The sequence below is a fragment of the Rhipicephalus microplus genome, unplaced genomic scaffold (assembly GCF_043290135.1).
Source record: "Rhipicephalus microplus isolate Deutch F79 unplaced genomic scaffold, USDA_Rmic scaffold_15, whole genome shotgun sequence".
Taxonomy (NCBI): Eukaryota; Metazoa; Arthropoda; class Arachnida; order Ixodida; family Ixodidae; genus Rhipicephalus; species Rhipicephalus microplus.
Window position 1 is genome coordinate 1,962,543 of NW_027464588.1, and position 21,990 is coordinate 1,984,532.

At 43.4% G+C, this 21,990-nt stretch overlaps 1 protein-coding gene across 2 annotated transcripts in view; it reads left to right on the top strand.

Annotated features, from left to right (window-relative positions):
• Positions 1 to 21,299, top strand: part of LOC119185599 (cytochrome P450 3A14-like) — a 58,419-nt gene extending 37,120 nt beyond the window's left edge. The window contains exons 5-14 of one of the 2 annotated variants that reach the window (XM_075883123.1): positions 398 to 523; positions 3,254 to 3,491; positions 4,672 to 4,796; positions 7,025 to 7,112; positions 7,617 to 7,686; positions 10,861 to 10,969; positions 13,490 to 13,581; positions 15,206 to 15,346; positions 16,056 to 16,218; positions 20,033 to 21,299. In XM_075883123.1, coding sequence (XP_075739238.1) covers positions 398 to 523; positions 3,254 to 3,491; positions 4,672 to 4,796; positions 7,025 to 7,112; positions 7,617 to 7,686; positions 10,861 to 10,969; positions 13,490 to 13,581; positions 15,206 to 15,346; positions 16,056 to 16,218; positions 20,033 to 20,122 — 1,242 coding nt within the window. In that variant the 3' untranslated portion in view covers positions 20,123 to 21,299. The remainder of the gene's footprint in view (positions 1 to 397; positions 524 to 3,253; positions 3,492 to 4,671; positions 4,797 to 7,024; positions 7,113 to 7,616; positions 7,687 to 10,860; positions 10,970 to 13,489; positions 13,582 to 15,205; positions 15,347 to 16,055; positions 16,219 to 20,032) is intronic. The other variant, XM_075883125.1, reaches the window with a different exon arrangement.
• Positions 21,300 to 21,990: the final 691 nt, after the last annotated feature.

Sequence of the window (21,990 nt, forward strand, 5' to 3'; positions counted from 1 at the left end):
CACGGGCCGACAGTAATTAAACAACCACGGTGAACTATAAATCCATCTTTTACTCTTTACACTGCTTTATGCCAAATTATTTAATTCCGTTTCAATATTTTTTGTTTCATGATTTTTTTTATGAATCCTGTCTATTTTGATCACCATATTAGCTCCAAATATTTTTGAGTTTTATTTTTTCTTACTCTTTAACTGGGAGTCAGTATCTCATACAATAAGGCTTTTTAAAAACAAAATTGCAAAGTTTTTCGCCTACTCCTCGAGGCACAGCCTATGCCACGAGCTTTCAGGATCTGTACTTTTCCGAGTCTACTTATATATACATAAATTAGTGCCTACATTTTGTTATATATTACATTGACGTTTGACACCTATATGCTTATATTTTTATTCACAGGGAACAATGATGATAGAAAAACTGCATCCGCTTATGTGCGAGTCCATCATACACGTCGACGGTTCCAAGTGGAGGAGCACACGAAAAGCCCTGGCTGGCGCATTCAGTCCAGCAAAGTTGAAGTTGGTGTGTACAATCACATAACGCAATCAAGTTAGCCCATGTGCTAGAACTATCAGTGGCATAGCTCACAGATGTCCTAAATACAAGACAAGGTTTATTTCCCCTTTATTCACTCTCAGTACTCATATGACATCAGCATATCGGCACTGAAAACAGAATCCAGTTTATCATTACTCGCATCTTGTCACCACACTGCTAGCATTTGTCTTTTTTACAAGTTTTTTTCCAGCTCCCTTGGTAAGCCACCGTACATTCTCCACCCGACACGCTTCTCCTGTCGCACTGGTCCCCCGCAACAAGTTGCACACCCATACGTGCCCGCACCGTCACTTTTTCGTCTTCATTTTTTTTTGTGTGCAGCAACCGACTGGAACGGCTTTTACAATGACATCACAGCTATTACCTGTCCTTTAGCATTTTTGACCACTTTAACAGATCACTTTACAGTGTATTAAAATGTTGCTTTTGTTTTTCATGTTTGCATCCACCCCTTATGTAATACCCACGGGGTCTTTAAGTAATAAAAATGAAATGAAACAAGAATTTCTGCAGACTACTACAACGTTTAAAGCTTTGATGAATCATACAGTTTTGCTCTCTGCACTGCGCCAGAGCTTCGCTATTTTGTTGTGCGGCAGCAAACTACCCATAAAAAAGATCGCAATAAAAATAAGGTATTCCACACGAGAAATGAGCGCATACTTATATTAGTTTTTTTGAATCAGATGTTCTGAAACCAGTTGTGAAACACCTGGTTAGCCTCCCTCTAAGCATTCTTGGCTTTATTTGTATATTCTCAAGGCTCGAAAACTCGCACAACATATAACAGCTGTACCAGTAGTTCTCGCTATTATGTGAGCCACAACTATATACAAGATGGTAACCAAGTTTTCTTGCAAATATAGCACATGACAGGTGACAGAGTTTCATCAGCTGCGGAGCTAGATAGTGACGGACCCGAAGCTGCGGAAATCAGAACGACTTGCACAGATTGTAAAAAAAAAAGAAAGTGTGCTCAGCAATACGGGTGACCCTAAATTAGTTGAATTAATATCGCGCTAACATAGACAGTCATGGTCAGGTGGACTCCGCCGAAATTCGGTTTTTGTTTTAGTGAGGAGAAAGGTTGACAGACAAAGGCATGATTCTCGACTGTTACGTGTTTTCATATCCTGACATAGAGTTTCTTACAATAACACCTGGAGTGGAATCTGACCGCTACAGTGTCTACGCGGGCTCCTTCAGCGGTGCTTGTACGCCCATTTCAATTGTGGGAAGTACAGGCTTCGAATCTGCTTCAGATGTATTGCATTATTGCGATTCGCGACGCTTGTTTGCCGAGTGTAAAACAAAGCGATAAGAAGTTATGTTTGAATTAAACTTCCTTTATTCTTTTGTACGCAAGTTTTACTGCAAAAAGTTTTTGTGGCTATGTGAGAGAAGTGAAACATGGACAAAATTTACCACCAGGGTATGCATTGCCTGTCACTGCGTTCTAGATTTGACATCAAGATATCATGAAGGATTTTTACAACATTTGAAAACAAACATTGTTGTTTTTCCCTCGTAGGCGCGTCTGTCCAAGTGATCTGCCACCAACGCACCTCTCGTTTTATTGTGAAGTCGAGTCAGAGGAGCGTGACGGTGCGTCTATATAGCTTCGCTGTTGTTATGCAGTCGATTTAAACGTGTTTGGGCAAGACGCGCTTACAAAAAAAAAACACGAACTCGATGTAATATTCTGCACTAGCACGGGACGCTACAGCTGTGCGCAGTGGTGAGAGGACGACGCTTCGCTTGAACTGTCAAATATGACTCGTGAAGCTCTGAAGCCGCATCAAATCTCAAACCTATATGTGGTTCAGCCTTTTTGAACAACAAACTCTGCTTCAGTGTTTTGCACCGCACCAGACTAGCCACACTGCGAAAGAACGAAACTGAAACTGTAGAAAAGAATCTGTAGATCGTTTGCTAGCTAACGGAATCCAATCCGAAGCCTGTACTTCTCCTAATTATCATGATGGTACACAATCACTGTGCTAAACTATGCTCTAGGTATTATTGTAGAAACTCTATGTATTCTTAAGTATAGGCACTATATATAGAGCTCAACAACAGCGGGAGCCCCGGCTAAAGAGAAGGGTCAAGTATTACGTCGTGGCACCATCATACGATTCAAACAAAACGCAAGGTTCGGCCTGTCGTCGCGTAAGCAGCACTATTTATTTGACCAGTGTCGGCGGTTGACCCTCGTCATTGGGGGACCATGAACCTCCGGCGTAGCACTTCACGGCTCGCAGAAAATTCTTGGATAAATAAACCGCTCTTCAGAACTTCCAAAGAGCGGATTAAGGAGTTCTGCACGTCCTTGCGCATTTCTTTCCCCTTTACCCTTGCTCTACTGCAGGGTAGGAAATCAGGCGTTATAATTCAGATTGACCTCCCTGTCTTTTCTTTTTTTTCTTTTTATGTCTCTCTTTTAGAGTGTCCATAGGCTTACTGATAAGTGAACCCCAGTGCCAACATTAGCACTGTATTTTCAATAAAAAAACAAGAAAAATTGAATGTGCAAAATAGAACTTGTTGTCGGGGAGAAGCGACCCATCCGACTCACTTTCACGTGATCTTTCAGGAGTTTGGTTCTCTGTTTTTTTTTTTTACACGTACAGCGACATTCACGCGTGTCATAAGCTGGCGTGTCTCTTTTGACCCCTGTCATTCACGATTCCGCAGATGATGCCTCTCATTGACGAATACATCGACGGCCTCCTAGCATCTATGAAGGATCCAGCCTGTTCAGGTTGCGAGGTGAACATGGTGAACACATACGAGCAGCTTTCCATGCACGTGCTCGGGCACGTGTCGTTCGGCGTCGACTGCAGAGCCCCTGAAAGTCCCGGTCACTCGATTGTCACCGTCGTCCGCTACGTGAGCCACAAGATCATGGCCGGACCGCTGCACATGATTGCGCGTGAGTCAGCAACTTGACCCTATTGCATGAGAAAGTGTTCCATGTTTGTAAACAGGGGTATAGGCACCATCGTTGAGGTACCTGTAGCGAATTCGGGGCGCGTTGGCTCCGCCCAGCCTAAAGCTCAACGCTGCCTTTTACGATCAAGTGGCAACTGACACAACTGCTGTGCCAATTGTCACGTGACCGTAAAAAAGGCCGTGGTGAGCTTTGAGCTGGGCGGAGCCAGCACTCCACAAAGTCGCTGCAGGCGTCGACGTCCGTCGACGGCGCCTATACCCCTGTTTATTAACATGAAATAGGTCTATATCTTAGCGAAAAAAAAAATGTTCGCGGTTATGAGGGGGTAAGTGCAATGCGGAGTTGGGGTAGGTGGACGAATGTTATTTTACTGTATGCACTCTGCTCGGGGACAGTTCATCGGCGCTATAACAATGTCAGTGCACTCCCTAACGTGGGCCTGGACAAGGAGCCGTGTGATGTGATTAGGAGTGATAGCTTAACACGGATATTTTCTCCCGTGCCTTGGCAAATACTCCTTCTTTCTCGCACTGTCTAGAGGTGCGAGAAAGAATGAGAGAAAAAACTTTACTGAATTATCAGGTGTGGGACTACCGCCGCCACAGCATTCGCAGCATGCATAGCCAATCACGTGATCAGAGGTTGAAGACTTTCACCACGTGTGTTCCGCTTAAGCATCTAATGCACAACACAGGTGAATGAAGTGGTGAAACTGTCGCTTGTTTTTGTCAGTTTTGACCCGGTCTCTGTCTTTTGTGTTAGCTGTTCAAATGAAATACCAGCAAGCACGAAGTTACGCTGTTTCAAGAGTATATCCTCCCAAGAAACCTATCATGTATGGCTACAGAGGACTGATGGCGATACTTTCTCTTGCTCTACATTCATGTACCACTAAGGCCATCACAGGCCATCTGCTATCAGCGATATCCGATTTTTTTGTACGGCTGTGGCGGCTGCGTTTTCGATGGAGGCGAAAATGCTGAAGGCTCGTGTGCTGACATTCGGGTGGACGTTACAAAACCCCAGGTGGTCGAAATTTCCGAAGCCCTCCACTCAGGCGTCTCTCATAAACACATGGTGGTTTTGGGACGTTAAACTTCACATATCAAGAAATCAATCAATCAATGAATCAATCCACTTTTTTACCTTGTATGTGCAGAGAGCACCACATTCCTCGGGCGCTTGATGAAGCCTCTGACTTGGATTTCACTGCTAGCAGAGAACCACCTCATGGTGACTCGACGGATGGCTGAGATAGTTGAGACTAGAATAAAGAACTGTTCGGTGAGTGACACGTGCTTCACTGACGCTGACTCATGGTGTTTCGTGACGTGTGTGGGCTTTTTCAGTGAAATAATACACTGTTCTCTTAACGCTGAGGCGCCACTACTTGCGCAGCCACTTCTCGAAGTTCTTCGATCCCCCGGCATAAAATTCTGGAACTTCTATTTTTTCGGTCAACAGACTCATATGTATTAGTAAACTACTTGAATTCAGAAACCTTGGTGTATCAGTAACCCCAATGTGCTGTTAAAATCACTACCCAAAGAAAACTGTGTGTTTAGAAAAAGTGGGTAAAGATTCAGAGAACTAAGTACTCTACTATGGGAGGGATGAAGCCGTCCCGTGGGCAAGTCAACGGAATGGTGTTGACAACTGAGATAACTGAACGCAAAAACTTTGGTCTGTCTTGCACACGAATCGGCCACTCGGTCAAAGTTTCAGCACTTGGTGAATGCCCAGCCATATTGAACTGGTGGCTGCGTTCTAACTTTTGAATACTGTCGATAAATAGCCAAATATTACTCTTATCTGAGACGCGACATAAATACGTCAGTATTAGGTGGTCTGTTCTTTTACTAGAATATACCAATATACGTAATTCTAAAGACTCTAGCGTTTCTTAGGCTGCGTTGAAAATGTGACGTTGTGCACGAAAGACCGCTGGCAGAAGACTACCGTTTTGAAATATTTTTTTTGCAGAGAAACACGCAGATACACGGCCAATTTTTAAAGCAGAGGTGCTAAGCTCAAGGCTTGCCATGTGTCGCAGATGAAAAATTATCAGTGTGATGAACCAACACGCATTCAGTCAGCGCCAAAGCATCAAGTACAGAGAAGCGGTAACGAGTGGCCCCTAATTGGTGTTCGTCCTCCATGCGCTTTCTTGCCAATATTTTTAAAGGACCAATGTTGCGAGCCTTTGAATTTCTGTGGCACATGGTTGCTGTAGGAGCTTCGCAGGAGACATGGTATGATCAAGGCGTGAAAAAGACAGAATGCGAGATAATAGGTACAGAGAGAGAAAGAGGAAAAAAAAGGTCTTAGAGAGAGCTGGAGAAAAAAGACACAATAAAGGGTACACGGAGAGGAAAAATAAAACATAGAATGATAGAGAGACAAGTACACATTGAAAGAAAGAAATTGAAAGGCTCTGAGAAAAAAAAAGGTGAGAAAGAGCGAAAATGGCCATACCATGCAGTATGATATAGCTAGTTGTGGGAAGCACATATTTATTGATACGTGGGGTTTAACGTCCCAAAACCCCCGTATCGTTATGAGAGACACCGTAGTGAAGGGTTACGGAAATGTCGACGACCTGGGGTTCTTTAACGTGCACCCAAATCTGAGCACACGGGCCTACAACATTTCCGCCTCCATCGGAAATATAGCCGCCGCAGCCGGGATTCGATCCCGCGACCTGTGGGTCAGCAGCCGAGTATCCTAGTCACTAGACCACCACGGCGGAGTGTGGAAAGCATAGAGTTTCCTAAAATTAGCTAGAGGGGACTCAGGCGCTGTGATCGTTCAGCGACCATGACAATGATGGGTAGTACATGGATTCGCATAGTCTTCGTACTTGCGGGCGGGAATCACACTTGTGGCTTCGCTTGTGGCCGTGTTTCGGTTTTGTTTTGAAGAAAAAGAATGAACCCTTTGGAATTTCAGTACCCGATTAGAAATGGTAAAAATAAAAGATTAAAGTGGTGAAGCGCAACCGCTTAACATTCACTGATTTTTGTTTCGTGACAGAGCAGTTCCAAACCACACGAACACACACAGAGCTAGAAGTACGAAGATTAGACAAATCTGTGTACTATCTATCATTTTCATGCTCGCTGAAGTGCCATGCGTTGCAGCTCCCATAGACAGTAGTGTCAGAGTTTCCTCTAGTGTATATTTAGGAAACTCTATGGTGGGAAGGAGACAGGAGAGAGGGTTAATGTCTACTTAATGCATTAAGGCATTAATTGAGGCATTATAGTCTACTAAGTGCCTACTTAAGAGCCAGCTAGGTGCGCAGAAGATCTGGTTAGACTCAGCCTTGTGCTATTTTGTGCAAAATACGCTGTTTTGCGGATAACGACACCTGGATGAAATAAAGGCACTGGGCACCAAATGCAGCTGACGCTTTCTTTGCCCTTTCTTTGCTCATATCGTCATGCGGGGGCTGAAGGAGCAGATTTTTGATATGGCACTTTCGCTTAAGATGTACTTTCTCTACCATGCAGTATCGAAGACATGACATTCTGCAGCATCTTCTCGATACAGAGTATGCTGAAATCAAAACTCGAGAAACAGTCACCAAGAAAGAAAATGGTGAGTTATTTACATCTCTACTGGCTCGTATGGCATGCAATTAGGAGCGTATATATGTTTGAAATAAACAACAAGCTAGATCGAATAAGATAAAAAAGAAAAAATGCCCCCATATCTCCGGAAGCAATCATGACGAAATGCGAATGCATTGCGTAGCGTCTATAATGGCGTGTCACACGTTAGAACCCAACGTTAGAAGAATAATGTTTTTTTCTTTCTCACACCATGCAGTCAATAGCGTAGTTAATCGCACGTAGCGTTTTTCTGTCGATGCGTCCGTCTGTGTGACTGTCTATGCGTCAATATGCCCGTCTGTGCGTGCGTCTGTTCGTGCGTCCGTCCCTGCGTTCGCCCATGCATCCGCCCCTGCATTCGTTCATGCGTCCATACATGCATCCATTATTCGCCCTACTGAATCTAATTCACTCCGTGAATATGCTCTGATTTTTTCGTCAGGTGTGTCATTTTTTCTTTTCCGCTCTTTATTTTTTTTTTCACTACCAGGACGAATGAAAACCAGGCCACTAACGACCTTGGAAGTAACCAACTGTGCGACCACAATATTCGTTGCAGGGTGAGTAGGGGCGCGCACACACAGCGCAGCAGTGCAGTTCACATGTTCATCCTGCCTTAGTATAAACGTTACAAGCAAGTTCTACTACTACTATTATACTACTACTACTACTACTACTAATACTACTGCTACTACCACTTAGCACTTGTACTACTACTATTATTACTACTATTATTACTACTACTAGAACAACTAATACTAATACTATTATAACTTGCCACTTATTCTACTACTACTGCTACTACTACTACTACTACTGCTACTACTACTACTACTACTACTACTACTATGGAGGAACCTTGATATAACAGGATCAATAAAATCGGAAACCTCCTTATATTCTATATTTCTTAAATGCAAAATTTAAGTTTTTAGGCAGATATACATATTCACAAAAGGCTTCTTTTTGCGGGAAGGTTATATTATTATGTTTACACAACTAATTATGTTTATATAACAAATTTTTAATAACGTAAAAGTTAGGTTTTTTATTTACCTGAAACCCGGTGAACACGTCTTTGGTGGCGCTGGTGAAGACATGTCTGACAAAACTAGCAGCTCTTCAGTGTACGAATACGACCGATGAACGAAGCTACTCGAAAATGGGACGCAAATGACCATGCACCTGATCTCGCTGCTGGCTTTCATGAAGATGGTAGGTTGGGGAGAGCATCTGCTGGGCTCAGAGGCGGGACTGACTGAGCACAGCAGCAGTGTGTGACGCGCGCGGCGCAGCACGTGGCGTCGGCGCCGCGCGCCGGCCGCGCTCACCTGCTGTTTCGCTCGGCGCGCTTGGCCGGTGCTGGAAGCTTCACGCGGTGACGACGGTGAAGTGCCAGCCTAAAGGACTCCGCACCTAAAAACCGCCACTATAGTGTGGACGATTAGTTCGGAGGCAGATTGTACTATCAGTTCATCATTGCTTCATATGCGCAATCAAAGTGCAATGAAGCTTCGTTGCTGATGCGCCTCTTTCCTGCCGTCTAGTGTTCTTGAATGTAACTCGGCGCAAGCACCACGCTTTGCGACCATAGTAGTTTATTCGCTTCAGGCTTGGAAGATCAGGACTTTTGCCTTTATTGTTTGTGTTAATTTGTAGAACGTTTGCTGCACACTAACATAGGAGAGTTTTTAGAGCAACATTGGCCATATTAATAGGCGACCGGGTTCAGGTGACGATAAAGTATACTAGAATTGTCAGCACACGTAAGTCATTTCGAGCATCTACAAACATTTAGGTCATTCATACACATAGAAAGAACTGGACCAACAATACCTCTTGGATATACGCACGCCTCTATGAAAGTTCTTTTTTTAATTGACAAGTAGTTTTCAATTTGGCCGTGCTGATAGTGATGATCTAGTCTAGGTAATATTTCAGGAGACTTGGGCATTTGCCACGAATACCACAAGTTTTAAGCTTTTTTAAGTAATATGAGATGTCAGATGCATGCTTTAGAGTAAAATCAATGCAAAGACCAATGAATATGTGTTTTTCAAAACGATTGATTGATTGATATGTGGGGTTTAACGTCCCAAAACCACCATATGATTATGAGAGACGCCGTAGTGGAGGGCTCCGGAAATTTTGACCACCTGGGATTCTTTAACGTGCACCCAAATCTGAGCACACGGGTTTTTCAAAACGTGATAAAATAAATTCGTTTTTTCATAGGGCTAATTAAGTTTAAATGCACTTCTTAGATCGACTGGGTTATAGAGATATCATTTTGTTTATAGAAATGATTTAGACATATCAGGTTCTCCAACCCTCTGGGTAATAAAATAAATTGTGGAAATGGGCCTGTATTCCATCTTTCTATCATGAACGCTTCATTTTTTGGACAGCACCTTCCTGAGAAAGACAGCACTCTACAAAGAGAGATTTAAAGAAATAGAGAAATATTGCTAAAGACTATAGGACGTATACATTATTTAAGAAAAAAAGCATGTCCTCCGCACTGCAATGCTAACTAATATTCAAGCGAAAAAAAAAAAAACAACTGGCTTTATTTCAAAGTTCGTCAGTGCATGCACCAAGTAAAGGGACTTTTCGCTCTCCTGGCCATCGCGATGATGGGATCGATACCAAAGTTTTTATGGAAAAACATGGCTGTATTGCGAGCATAACTCTTTAGTCATAACATGACTATCATGACATGTATGTCATAAGTGTTATAATTTACATTTCATGGTCTTGCTGCTCTTGCGGTGGTTTTGTTCTCATGACATGTTGCAAAACTGGTATGGTATGACATGACTGCATGGTGACCACAATAACAAACCTTAACATTAAAATTATGGCATGCATGTCATGTAAGTCATGACTCATGACTACACGCCACGCTCATGGCACGTTTGCAGTCTTTTCGCTTGCTTCACATATACCAAATTTGGCATTACGGGATGTAAATGAATGACGAAGTTAAGTGATTGGTGCAAACATGATAATCATGAGATGCGTGTGATGTAACAACATGACTACACACTACACTCATGATGCACTCGCGGCCGTTTCGCTAGCTTCACATATACGAAATTTGGTATCACGAGATGTGAATAGACGACGAAGGTAAATGGCACGTCCAAACATGATACTCATGAGATGCGGTAATGTAAAAACTTTATTACATGCCACACTCATCATGCGCCCGCGGCTGTTTCGCTTGTCTCACATACACCGAATTTGATATTAAGGTACATGAATGAATGGCAGAGGTATCTGACTGGTGCAAACATGATAATCATGAGATGCATGCAATCTAACAACGTGACAGCATATGCGCTCACGGCTGCTATATAGCTCCACATATACCAAATTTGGTATCACGTGCCGTGAATAGACAACGAAGGTAATTGGCATGTCCAAATATGATAATCAGGACATGGAAGTCATGCACGGCATAACTCATCTCCGCCTCGTAACGTTGCACTGATGTTAAAGTGACAAATCAACCTTCCTGATTCGTGCTACTCATATGATCGATTCCCGCTGTACGTGGGATCTGCCAATTTTTAGGCTTGAAAAATCAGATAAAATAACAAACGATTGGGTTGAATGAGCAATAAAGTGTTGCCCATACGTGGTGATTACAAGTAATGTTTTTTTCATTGTAAGAAATGAGAATTACAGTTCAAGATTACATGCATCTTCTTGTGGCACACCGCATGCAGGAATGAAACCATAGCGTCGGCGCTCAGTTATCTGACATTTGTCCTCGCCAAGTACCTGGATGTCCAAGATAAAGTGCGCCAAGAAGTCATCGATACAATTTCTGATCAGGTAATTTATTTTATTTTATTTATTCATAAACTGCAATTATAACCCAAGTTTTCAGCAGGGTACAGTTAGAGCGGAAGTGTACACTTCGACAAAAAAACTTAGTGGTTTGAAGCAAGGATCATATATAGCGCACAATAAGGCTAAGCATCACGTTAAAGATAAACCAAAACTGCAGGTGTGCAGAAGTCATCTTTAAGCATCGTTGCGAAACAACTTCCCTATTATGTTGGTTCCACTCATTAGGTGTGCAAATCTGGCCTTTTCTTTTTGCATGTAGTTGCATCACTTGATAATTTTCTTTCATTCTCCCATTCTGCTTCGCCCCGCCGCGGTGGTCTAGTGGCTAAGGTACTCGGCTGCTGACCCGCAGGTCGCGGGTTCGATTCCCGGCTGCGGCGGCTGCATTTCCGATGGAGGCGGAAATGTTGTAGGCCCGTGTGCTCAGATTTGGGCGCACGTTAAAGAACCCCAGGTGGTCAAAATTTCCGGAGCCCTCCACTACGGCGTCTCTCATAATCATATAGTGGTTTTGGGACGTTAAACCCCACAAATCAATCAATCAATCCCATTCTGCTTCGCTGTCCACTCTCCCCCGAACCCCCATTTATTCTAAGCCACATAATGAGACCACTGTAGGCGGTGTTAAGCATGGTTAGTTGGTCGATTAGTTTCTCAAAACCTTGGAAAACCTGTACCAGTTTTTCATTCGTTTTTACTCTACACCTGCATACCTTTGCGCGTGAACGCTGCAATTTGAAAAAAAGTTTACATTTACATGTACCGTTTGTGCGTGCGCGCCATTTCTCAAATGCGCAGTAACCTTTGCATATTGAGGAAATTGAGAAGCGCTGCTAAATTATGTTCCATAGCCAGTTAGAAACGAAATTAAAACGAAGGGTCGTGAAGCACGAGCAACTGCCACGGACGCTGGCACGTTCAGTTAGCTCTGATCCGTACACGTAGCCAGATTTCCAGTCCTGGATCCTTTCTTCGTGTTTACTTCTGGTGCCGTAAGCCAGACGTGAACAAGGGACCTTTCGTATTGGAACCAACTCAACGAGAAAACGCCCGCTGCTGTTGCTCCTGCGCCACGCTGCTTCATTCCTTTTCATTTGTAACGTAGGTGACACCAAGGTTATGCAAGCAATATTCCACACATTTTTTCAGAAGCATGCTTCGAGATCAACTATACGGAAGTCAAAGAGCCGTCCCGGGCATACGGTGGTGTGCGTAAAATGTATTTTCATTGTATCACGTGCGCAGTCGCACTAGTAATTGAGATATGAAAGAGAATAAATTCATAGGCAGGAAATATACGGTTTTGTATTACTCATCACAAAAAGATATAGAAAGATGGCGCCCAGGACTCTTGATAAATATTTCACATTTAAGAGTGGTCCTAGTTTATCCCGAGCTTACTTTTAAGGCGGTATACCCATAAACTATTGTGCCAGTGTGGATCATTAGATTCTTTCTTAAGCACGTGTTGCCAAGTGCGAAGTGAGCCGGTGTATTGTGTTTTTCTTTTTGTACACACCGTTGCACGCCTTCCGAGTGCACCACAAAAGAATTCGTAGGCCCCTTAAACTAATATGTTACCGCACGCTCATCTACTCATGGAACAACTTTTTGCCAGTCAAATCGGAAGGGAAGCTTGGTTAATTTATGCTGATAAGAATTACTTGGTTTGCTGGATACCAAGCTTGGACCAAGCATTTCATCATGTAGAAGACTTGCTAAAAGCAAGGAAACAAAATAATAATATGCTCCTTTTGAAAAGACGTGAAGCATCAGAAGCTGCATTAGGTGTTGCACAAGAATGATCTTTCCAATTAATACAATTTATGTTTGTTTTTATCGCAAAGTGATAGAAAGAAAAAAAGAAAGAAAGAAAAAGGAAAAGAAATGAAGAAAGAAAGACAAAAATAAAAAAAAGAGAGAGAAAGAAAGTTTATCACAATTTGTTCATCTATAAGCGTAAAAGATTGACAAGGGCTGTCAAGGACTACCGCCACAATACGGCTGTCGTCAAGGAGATGCGATTTAGGCAAGCGCAAGCTCGGATCGTGTGGCTAGCGCTGACGCTGTGGCTTGCTTGCTTGACTGCTTCGTCGTCGTCCCGTATTGTTTATTGCAAAAAAAGGAAAAGTAGACGGACAGCCTAAAAGACAGAGCGCGCAAATACGGGTACAAGAAGAAATTCAGGACACCACAAAGTTCCTCCTTTTTGGTTCGTGTTTGCACACCCTGCCTGTTTTATAATACGTACCAACCAAGGAGGTTCGGTACCAACCAGAGAGCTCTGTAACACGAATAGGTAAGGCTTGCCACAATTTTTCCGTAAGGCAAGAACAATGGATGGATGAAAAACTTTTTTGGCATCCAGAGGGATTCTACCCCCGTTTTATAGAGGTAGGATCGCGGGCCGCTCCCACGTAGGGACGGGGAGGTCTTGCCTCACCACCGCATCGTGGGCCTTCAGAGATTCTGATTTATTTTGTCACACTGTTTCTCGTGCAGGACAAACTGGACTTCGAAACTCTCATGAAAAGACTGAATTACCTCGAACAAGTTATCAGCGAGACATTGCGGCTCTACCCTCCAGGTCTCACGTAAGCTGGCCTTTAACTAGGGTCCCTAGAATATTCTTTAACCATTCCGAGAGCTTTCGTCGTAGACGAAAATATAGTACATAAATGATCTCGCTCCCCCATCTTCTGTTTACAGAAAAGCTGTTACGAAAAGCTCCAGAAACGAAATTCGCCCGTCCTATAGGTATGCGAAAATTCTTAAAGCGCATGTGCAACAAAATATTGGGAGAGCTGCACTGCTCCGCACTGGTCCTACAAAAAGGAAGAAGGTAACACACGGGCCGCCAATACATATAGAGATCTCTCAATCTACGCAACCAAAAAAAGAAAAAGCCACCTGCATCTTCCCATGGGGGAGAACTGGAGTAAATGCGTCGTAGAGTATCACACGAATGTTGCCTAATTGGGAGTGGTTTGGGATTGCTTAATTGTCATTTCATCGTTATTATCCTTATTTATTGAATGAAGGACAGGCGTTGACTTCAACGAGTGGTGGGACGCTAATGTTGGGTTTTGCCCCCTGTTGGTTGAAGTTTAGTGCACTATATTGTATAGGCACTATAGTTGAAAGTACTGTGGCTTCCGTGGCATGTACTCGAGTCAAGCAACATGTAAAGTCAAGCGAAAGCCAATTAAGAACGTCCTCCACTGAATTTCAAACGCGCGATCCAGCGCCTACAAAGACGGACTGGCCAGTGAATGGTTGTGCAGCGCAAGCAGTCAGTTTTTACTAGCAGACACTGCCTGCATCAGCCTGCACACACTATGTGTGTGTGTTAGAACCTCAAGTTAGAACCTCAACTCCACCTAAACACGACAGGTGTCGCCATCAGCAGTGTCAATGTGCAATGCAGGGAAGCTCGCTTGCGAATAAGAAAATAGTCTATTCGCTCTCTGTCTCTTGCTAGCTCGGACTAACAAATTAGCCTCAGCCACTCATAGAAATTTGAGCTGCTGTCAAACAGCCCTTAGGCGACGCTGGCATTTACGGGCAAGCAAGCACTGACATTGCAAACTTGCAGCCTGTGCGGCTTATTTCATCAAGCGTGGCTCATGCGTGACCATAACGCGAAACAAGACGACCACTAGGTAAGCCTTTTAAGAGGTGTGCATTTCAAACTGACCCTTATGCATTCGTACGAGATGACTTGAAGGTGGAGGTGATCTTTTAACTGGTTTAGCACTGCCTCTGTGTACGACCCACGTTTACCCAAGCTATAGATTTCTGGTGAAGAAGTGATACGTGACGTTCTGTGATGTGACTCCACAGTGACGCCATCTCGTTGTGCTCATTTGTTTAATCACTCGTGTTAATACCGGAAAAAAGGGATGTAGATGGTCAATTTTCGCGTTTGCTAAGGTACTTAAGACTTTCGCCTTAATATTTGAGAAAGCCTTCAAGCAATAATCGGGATAAACTCAATGGTGATGGGGTCGCATGTTTCATCTTAGCTGCTTTACCATCTGTACGGAATGATTGCCTGATTTATTTTTTTGCGTCTATTTCTGCCTTCATTGATGTAAAAGGGTACCAGGTTACCGAGAGCTTACTTCTGTGCTTCTGGAGTGCATTGCACACTTTATGCGCATCAGAGTGCTGGCGAAGTCTATACCCTTAAAATAGCGTTGTCTGTGCCACGTGCAGCTTCGTGACGAGGCAAGCCAAAGAGGACTTCGCCTACAAAGGCACGCTGTTCAAGGCCGGGACGTGCTTCATGGTGCCGCTATACCAGATCCAGAGGGACCCGCGTTTCTGGCCCGACCCTCTGCAATTCAACCCTGACAGGTGGCGTAGTGTTTTTCTTGACGATTTGCATGAGCCTCGAGCTTCCTTAGCCGACTTGAGCAGCAGCTGTAAGGTAAAAAATGATCTAGAACTTCATTTGATAAAACTCCGATTCGTGTCAGCTGGTTTGATATAAAGTGCCAGCTAAGCTCAAGTCCTTCGCTTTGAATAAAGTCGAAAGCATTCATCGAATGTCTCATTATTCGTACTAAGCTGAAATGAACGCCTTATTATAGCGAAAGACTACCATAGACGTCTCTGTGTCTGAAAAGCCACATGGTATCGAGCGCGTGCCATCCTAATCAATCTGTGTCTAGCTAGCTGGGCACGTCTGTTACTGTGAGCTTGATTGTGGTATTTGTTGCATAAATAGCCGAAAGCTAACGCTCTCCTTCATCACTTCTCTTGTTATTTCTTCGCGCAAGAACGGTAGCTTTCTTGTGGTTTTTGTTTGAACGTGAACAAACTAGCTCAGTAACATGCTCTTCTAGACAATTAGACACACCAGAACAGAACGTCCGCCTGATTATGCCGGGCAATAACATTGCGAACAGACACGAATTCAGTGAGGCGATGGGTGTAAGCCTTACACACGGGTGAACGTCGGCCGCCCAGAGTCGCTCTTGGTCGCCATTCACAAATGGTCGCATGATCAGCGCTAGTCACATGCGTGAATGAGAGTTCAGTGTTTCGGCGCCTGCTCTTCCAGGTTCGCCCCCGAAAACGAAGCTCAGCTGGTAAAGACGGCGTATATGCCTTTCGGCGTGGGGCCGCGAAACTGTGTGGGCAAAAGCATGGCCATGCTGACGCTGAAGCTGGCGATGGCGAAGCTGCTGCTCAAGTACCACCTTGAGCTCGGCCCTTCGCAAAAGGTAATAGGTGAAATGCTTTGCTCCATCAAGATCATCATCATCATCATCATCATCATCATCATCATCATCATCGTCGTCGTCGTCGTCGTCGTCGTATCATTGTTGTTGCCGAGCTGGTTAGGCCTAGTAGGTCAGCCTGTTTCGCTACTATAATGAGAGCGACAGCGACTGGTCACACTTGGATGCGATAAATTAACGTGTCCTGAACAGGAACGTCACGTTTGACGTCATATCATCAGCAGAACGACTATGAAAGGAATAAAGGCCAGGCTAGTTTCGTATGGCGCTGCTGTAAGTAGAGCTAAAGGCACAGCAGATCTATATTTCCCGTTATTAGCTGGTTCATGTAAATCTTTAACGTTTACATGACAGTAGTTATGCTATTTAATGCTGCTCAATATTTATTCCCCATCCAGTGTTTTCCTGTCGGGTTCATTCCAGTGTTGGGGCATAATTATCTTAGCATATTCACAAGCGAAAGTAAATCTCAACTTTGGCTCGTGTTCGCAAGCGTCCAAGCCAAGGCATATGTAAGCTGGTAGCTTAAGTTCAACAGAAATCTATGTATTCAGTAGTTGGAAGCTTGTTCCCACCATCGCCATATATGTATTGAGGGAACAACTAACAACAAACAAAAAACTATAAATTATATATGGCTTCATAACTGGAAGTGGTAGCAACGCAGTGCATTTGTTTATTTTATTTTATTTTTATTTATTGCATACTGCCAGCCACCTCTTGGTGGCCAATGCAGGAGTGATACAAACTTTCATACTTGCAGCCACATATAACACTACACTTCACGGCGCAGAAATGAAATCACCACATAACAGGTTTGCGTGGAACATGAATACTCGGGTTACAGGAGCAACACAAGAGCGGTATCGAAAATACAATCCAAATTTTTGTTCCTAACACGAAGTGTAAAAACATCATTAGAAGAATTGAAATCTGCACATACGACCAGACAGCTTTTACTACAAACAGGCAGTGGCAGCTGATAAGAATGCGTCGGGCGCTGCGATGCTGGTGACGTCATGAGGTAGTTCATTCCAGTCGGAAATTGTTCGTGGAAAGAATGAATATCGCCGAGAATTTGTTTTTGTAAGCGGCACCACTATGGTGTTATCATGCTTGTTCCGAGTTTTTCGCGATGTATTGTACTGCATGTAAGTGTTAAAGGCGAGTCCTGAGTGTCCGTTGACTATGTTATAAAGGAATTTTAAGCGATGTAGCTTTCTACGAAACTCCAATGTGGGAAGAGCGGATCTATTACGGAGTTCAGTGACTAAACAGTGTCTACTGTACGCGTGGTATATAAACCGAAGGGATTTATTTTGGACTCGTTCTAGTAAGTATATTTCTGTTTGCGTGCGAGGATCCCATACAACGTCAGCATATTCAAACAATGGGCGTACCAATGTAGTGTAAGCGTCTAGTTTTGTTTTGCTGGTGCAGTGCCTCATGCGATGCTTTAAGAACTACAATCGCCGTAGTGCTGCTGATGTTATACCTTCGATATGAGTTTTCCAGCTCAAATTAGAAGTGATTGTCAGACCAAGGTATTTGTACTGGTTAACGGTTGTTATAGCAGTGTTGTTTAACATGTAAGTGAATTCCGAGGGATTTTTTTTACGTGTTATGGTCACGTAAAGTTGTTCTTTCATAATCATCGTCATCATCATCATCATCATCATTATCAGCCTGACTACGTCCAATGCCGGACAAAGGCCTCTCCCATGTTCCGCCAGTTAAACCGGTCCTGTGCTTGCTGCTGCCAATTTATACCCGTAAACTTCTTAATCTCATCTGCCCACCTAACGTTCTGTCTTCCCCTAACCCGCTTGCCTTCTCTGGGAATCCATTTAGTTACCCTTAACGACCAGCGGTTATCCTGTCTACGCGCTACATGCCCGACCCATGTCCATTTCTTCTCCTTGATATCAGCTATGATATCCTTAACCCCCGTTTGTTCCCTAATCCACTCTGCTTTCTTCTTGTCTCTTAAGGTTACACCTACCATTTTTCTTTTCATTGCTCGCTGCTTCGTCCTCGATTCAAGCTGAACCCTCTTTGTAAGTCTTCAGGTTTCGGCTCCGTAGCTAAGTACCGGCAAGATACAGCTGTTATATACCTTCCTCTTGAGGGACAGTGACAATCTACCTGTCATAATTTGAGAGTGCTTGCCAAAGTGCTCCACCCCATTCTTATTCTTCTAGTTACTTCAATCTCGTGGTTCGGCTCCGCGGTTATTACCTGACCTAAGTAGACATAGTCTTTTACAACTTGAAGTGCACTATTACCTATTACATATTTGTTCTATACATGGCGCTAAATAGATATTTAATTGCTGACCTTTTTATTGAAATAATGATATGATGGAATGAGGTTTGTGCCATTATGGTGGCACTGACTACTCCTTCTCACTTAGCAGACAAAATATGTCGTAAGAAATGGCAGTGCAGATACGACTAAAAGGTTCATATGTAAACATGTTCCACAGACAAGGTCAGTTCACATCACATGACAGTTCAGATACGCCTTTTACGTGCCGTTAAAAATACGCAATTTTATTGCGCCATTTGGCTCCCTACTTATACCGTGCGGGCGAAAAAGAAGACAAACAAGAAATATTCAAGGAGCAAGGTTGCATTATTAGCCAAGTAGTGTACTTGCTATTTACACCAAAAATTTGGCACAACTCTCCTCACGAGCACATTTACCATAATAGTTCGAAAACTCACGTTGTCCAACCGTAGTAAACCACTGCAGTGAGACAGCAGCCTTGACAATATCGCTTTGGCAACCGTAGAGTATTCAGCGTCTCGTTGCGTAGCGTGTCGTATTCACCTTCACTAAAGACGAGGGCACGCTGCCGTGCGGCAACGAAGGCAGTCGGCAGTCTCAAGAGCGGCTATCTGCACATTCTGTGAACTAGTTCAGCCCTGAAATGTGACGTCATGGAGTAAACAGCACGTAAGGAAATAAGTAAAGTGCGGTAGGTATGCATGAAACTACCACACAAAAGTGAGCGATGGCTTGTTGACCCGGCAATGCGCTGAACAGCCCTGATAAGAAGAAGCCCTGATAGCAGATTTTGTAGATACGCCTCCCCCTCTGTTTATGGCACTCGACCGAAAAATGAGGCAATCAACAATTCAGCCAAGCGTCAGATACACCCTAAAGTGAATTTATAATTAACTATGGGTATACAAAAGTTATGAATACTTGAATAAATTATTATAATGAGTTTTTCGTTTTGATTATTCTACCCCTTCTCGTGCACCTAGTCACGCTTCAATCTTCAGCGGGCATTGATGCCTGTGGCAATAAGTTTTCGACACTTTCCGTTGCAACTTTCGCGACCCATATGATTTGACCACGTCTGAGCACCCTTTGTCGTCGCTCAAATGGTTGAGTATCGGACGCGTATTTCTAAGGTTGCGGGTTCATATTCCACCAATGCAAAGGGTCATTGTGATACATGCTGGTTCCTTTCGTTTTGAATAATAATCATAACGGCACAGTAATAAAAAAGCTGCAAATAATGTTCCCTAGATTTGCTTGATTTATTTGTTTGTCCCTTCAATCAGTCGGGCAATACGCAAATATGACGTGATGGCCTGCGACGCGTGCATCTCGGAGACTGATAGACGAATATTGGCGGCCATTGTAGCTTGATATTGCCGATCATTGGTGACAATCGTAATTGTAATTGAATTGCGCTAAAATATTACTATCTGTTCTTTCTCAGCGAGATTCTGTGACAATGTTCTGACCATTTTACCCACGTTCATTGTTTGCATGCTTACAGGGTGAAATGCAGATAAGTTCACGTGCGATGGTGTCGACACCTACGAGAGGACCCTGGATCATCATCCGCCACATCAATGGGCACCTATAGCAATATTTCACTACGAAAGTTTACGAACCAGGCAAACTCGCCATCTGGTAGCCCGTACAGGAATGGTCGTGTCTGAAGCTCTCGCCACGAAATACACGCACCCACAGTTGGTCACACATGAATTAGCGGTCCCATATCAGGGCTGGCCTGACCGTTTTAATACGTAGTGTAAAGGAATCTTCCCATTCGCTGTGAAAGGCCGCATGCTTACCAGAACACCGTGTACTTACAAGTGTTGCCAAGAGAGTGGAGGGAACGGAGTTCCCCTGCAAGTCTCCTGAATTTCTCAATTTTGCAGGTGTACATATGCATCTACGCACGCACATACAAACTCACAAACATGCCCAAAGTGTAGCGGAAGCTCCCTCCACCCCCACCTACTCGCTTCCTTACGAAAAAAAAATTGTATTTATTATGGAACTTTATCTTGTATTTCGAAGTATCACGGACCCAAAAATTTGATCACATGTGACGTATAATAGGCGAATATCACAAGTAACGAGAAGACAGGTCGTCAGAGAGGAGAATGCTTACGAGCAATAAAGTAGGTTAGCCTCTTTATTCGTCTGACTTTGGAGGAACGTAAATCCAAATGCGCGCCCTTCCAGAACGCTTCTGTTAAAACTGTGGACGTTCTTTGTGGACCATGGTATGATTAATATTGCGTCGATGCGTATTATATCTTAGTTATGCAGAACGCATAAGCAGGATTACAGACTTAGTAGCGTTGTTTTAAATGGCGAAAGATTATTTGATAGAAGCAAGAATATTGACAGCATCGAGCAAATTACAGAGCATTGATCATCTTGACCACTGTTTAAGTTTCAACGAGGTTTCATTACCATCATCTTCATCGTTGCTATACAGTCATCATCATCGCTATGGCCATTGTACACTTAGCTTATGTCACGTGTGTGTGTGTGAGGGGGGGGGGGGGGCTATAGCAGCAATTGAGTAAATAGATTCACAGAAAGACAACACATGCAGTTTTACGTGTTCTGTTCATCCAAGTGCGAGATATATGAATTCCAACTCTTTCATAATACATATTTTTGCACGCTCACTGAACGGTCACCCAATGAGGTGATGCGGTGAGAGTAGAAAATATAGAAAGAAAGCTATGCTCTGTTATGCAGCGTTGCTGGCATGAAATAAAACATCGGATTGATTGAGTCAATTATTTCTTTCCTATTTGACTGAATGATTCATCACGTTGATTTATTTGAATATTGAAGCAAATAGTTTTATATATCCGTCGCGTAAACGGGTAAAAGGAGTTCTTATGTGAGAAGAAACAACAGAAACAAATAACAATAAATATAAATAGGCAAAGTTAGGCCACCTGGGCTTCAAAAAAATAAAGAAAACAGATCAAGAAGGTTCCAAGTGCCTGCTACAATAACAGTTAAGAAGTTCAATACTAAAGTGCACGTTTTTCCACAGAGACGGGGCTACTTGTTCGATTCACAGAAGCGACATTCGAGTCAGAACGCAATAGTGTAGTGCGATATATCATGATTGGCTGAGGACGCCCGTGTTTTCTACTGCGCTGCCAACAGCTTGTGAAACTGAATATAGTAAAGTGTAGCAAGGGGGTGGGAAGGTGAAATGAGTGCGAGAAAGAAGCATGTGATGGCAAGTTGGAGTGAAAAGAGGAGAGAGAGAAAAGTAGCATATTAGGAATGAGAAAAATGAAGCAAGAAAAAGACAGACAGTGAGAGCATCAACAAAGGAGGGAGAAAAAAGCAGAAAAACAAAATGGGCAGATCTCACGTACAATAGGAATCAATGATATGCGAAGCACGAATGAGGAAGGTTGATATGTCACTCTAAAATGAGCACAGCGTTACGAGGTGAACGTAGTTTAT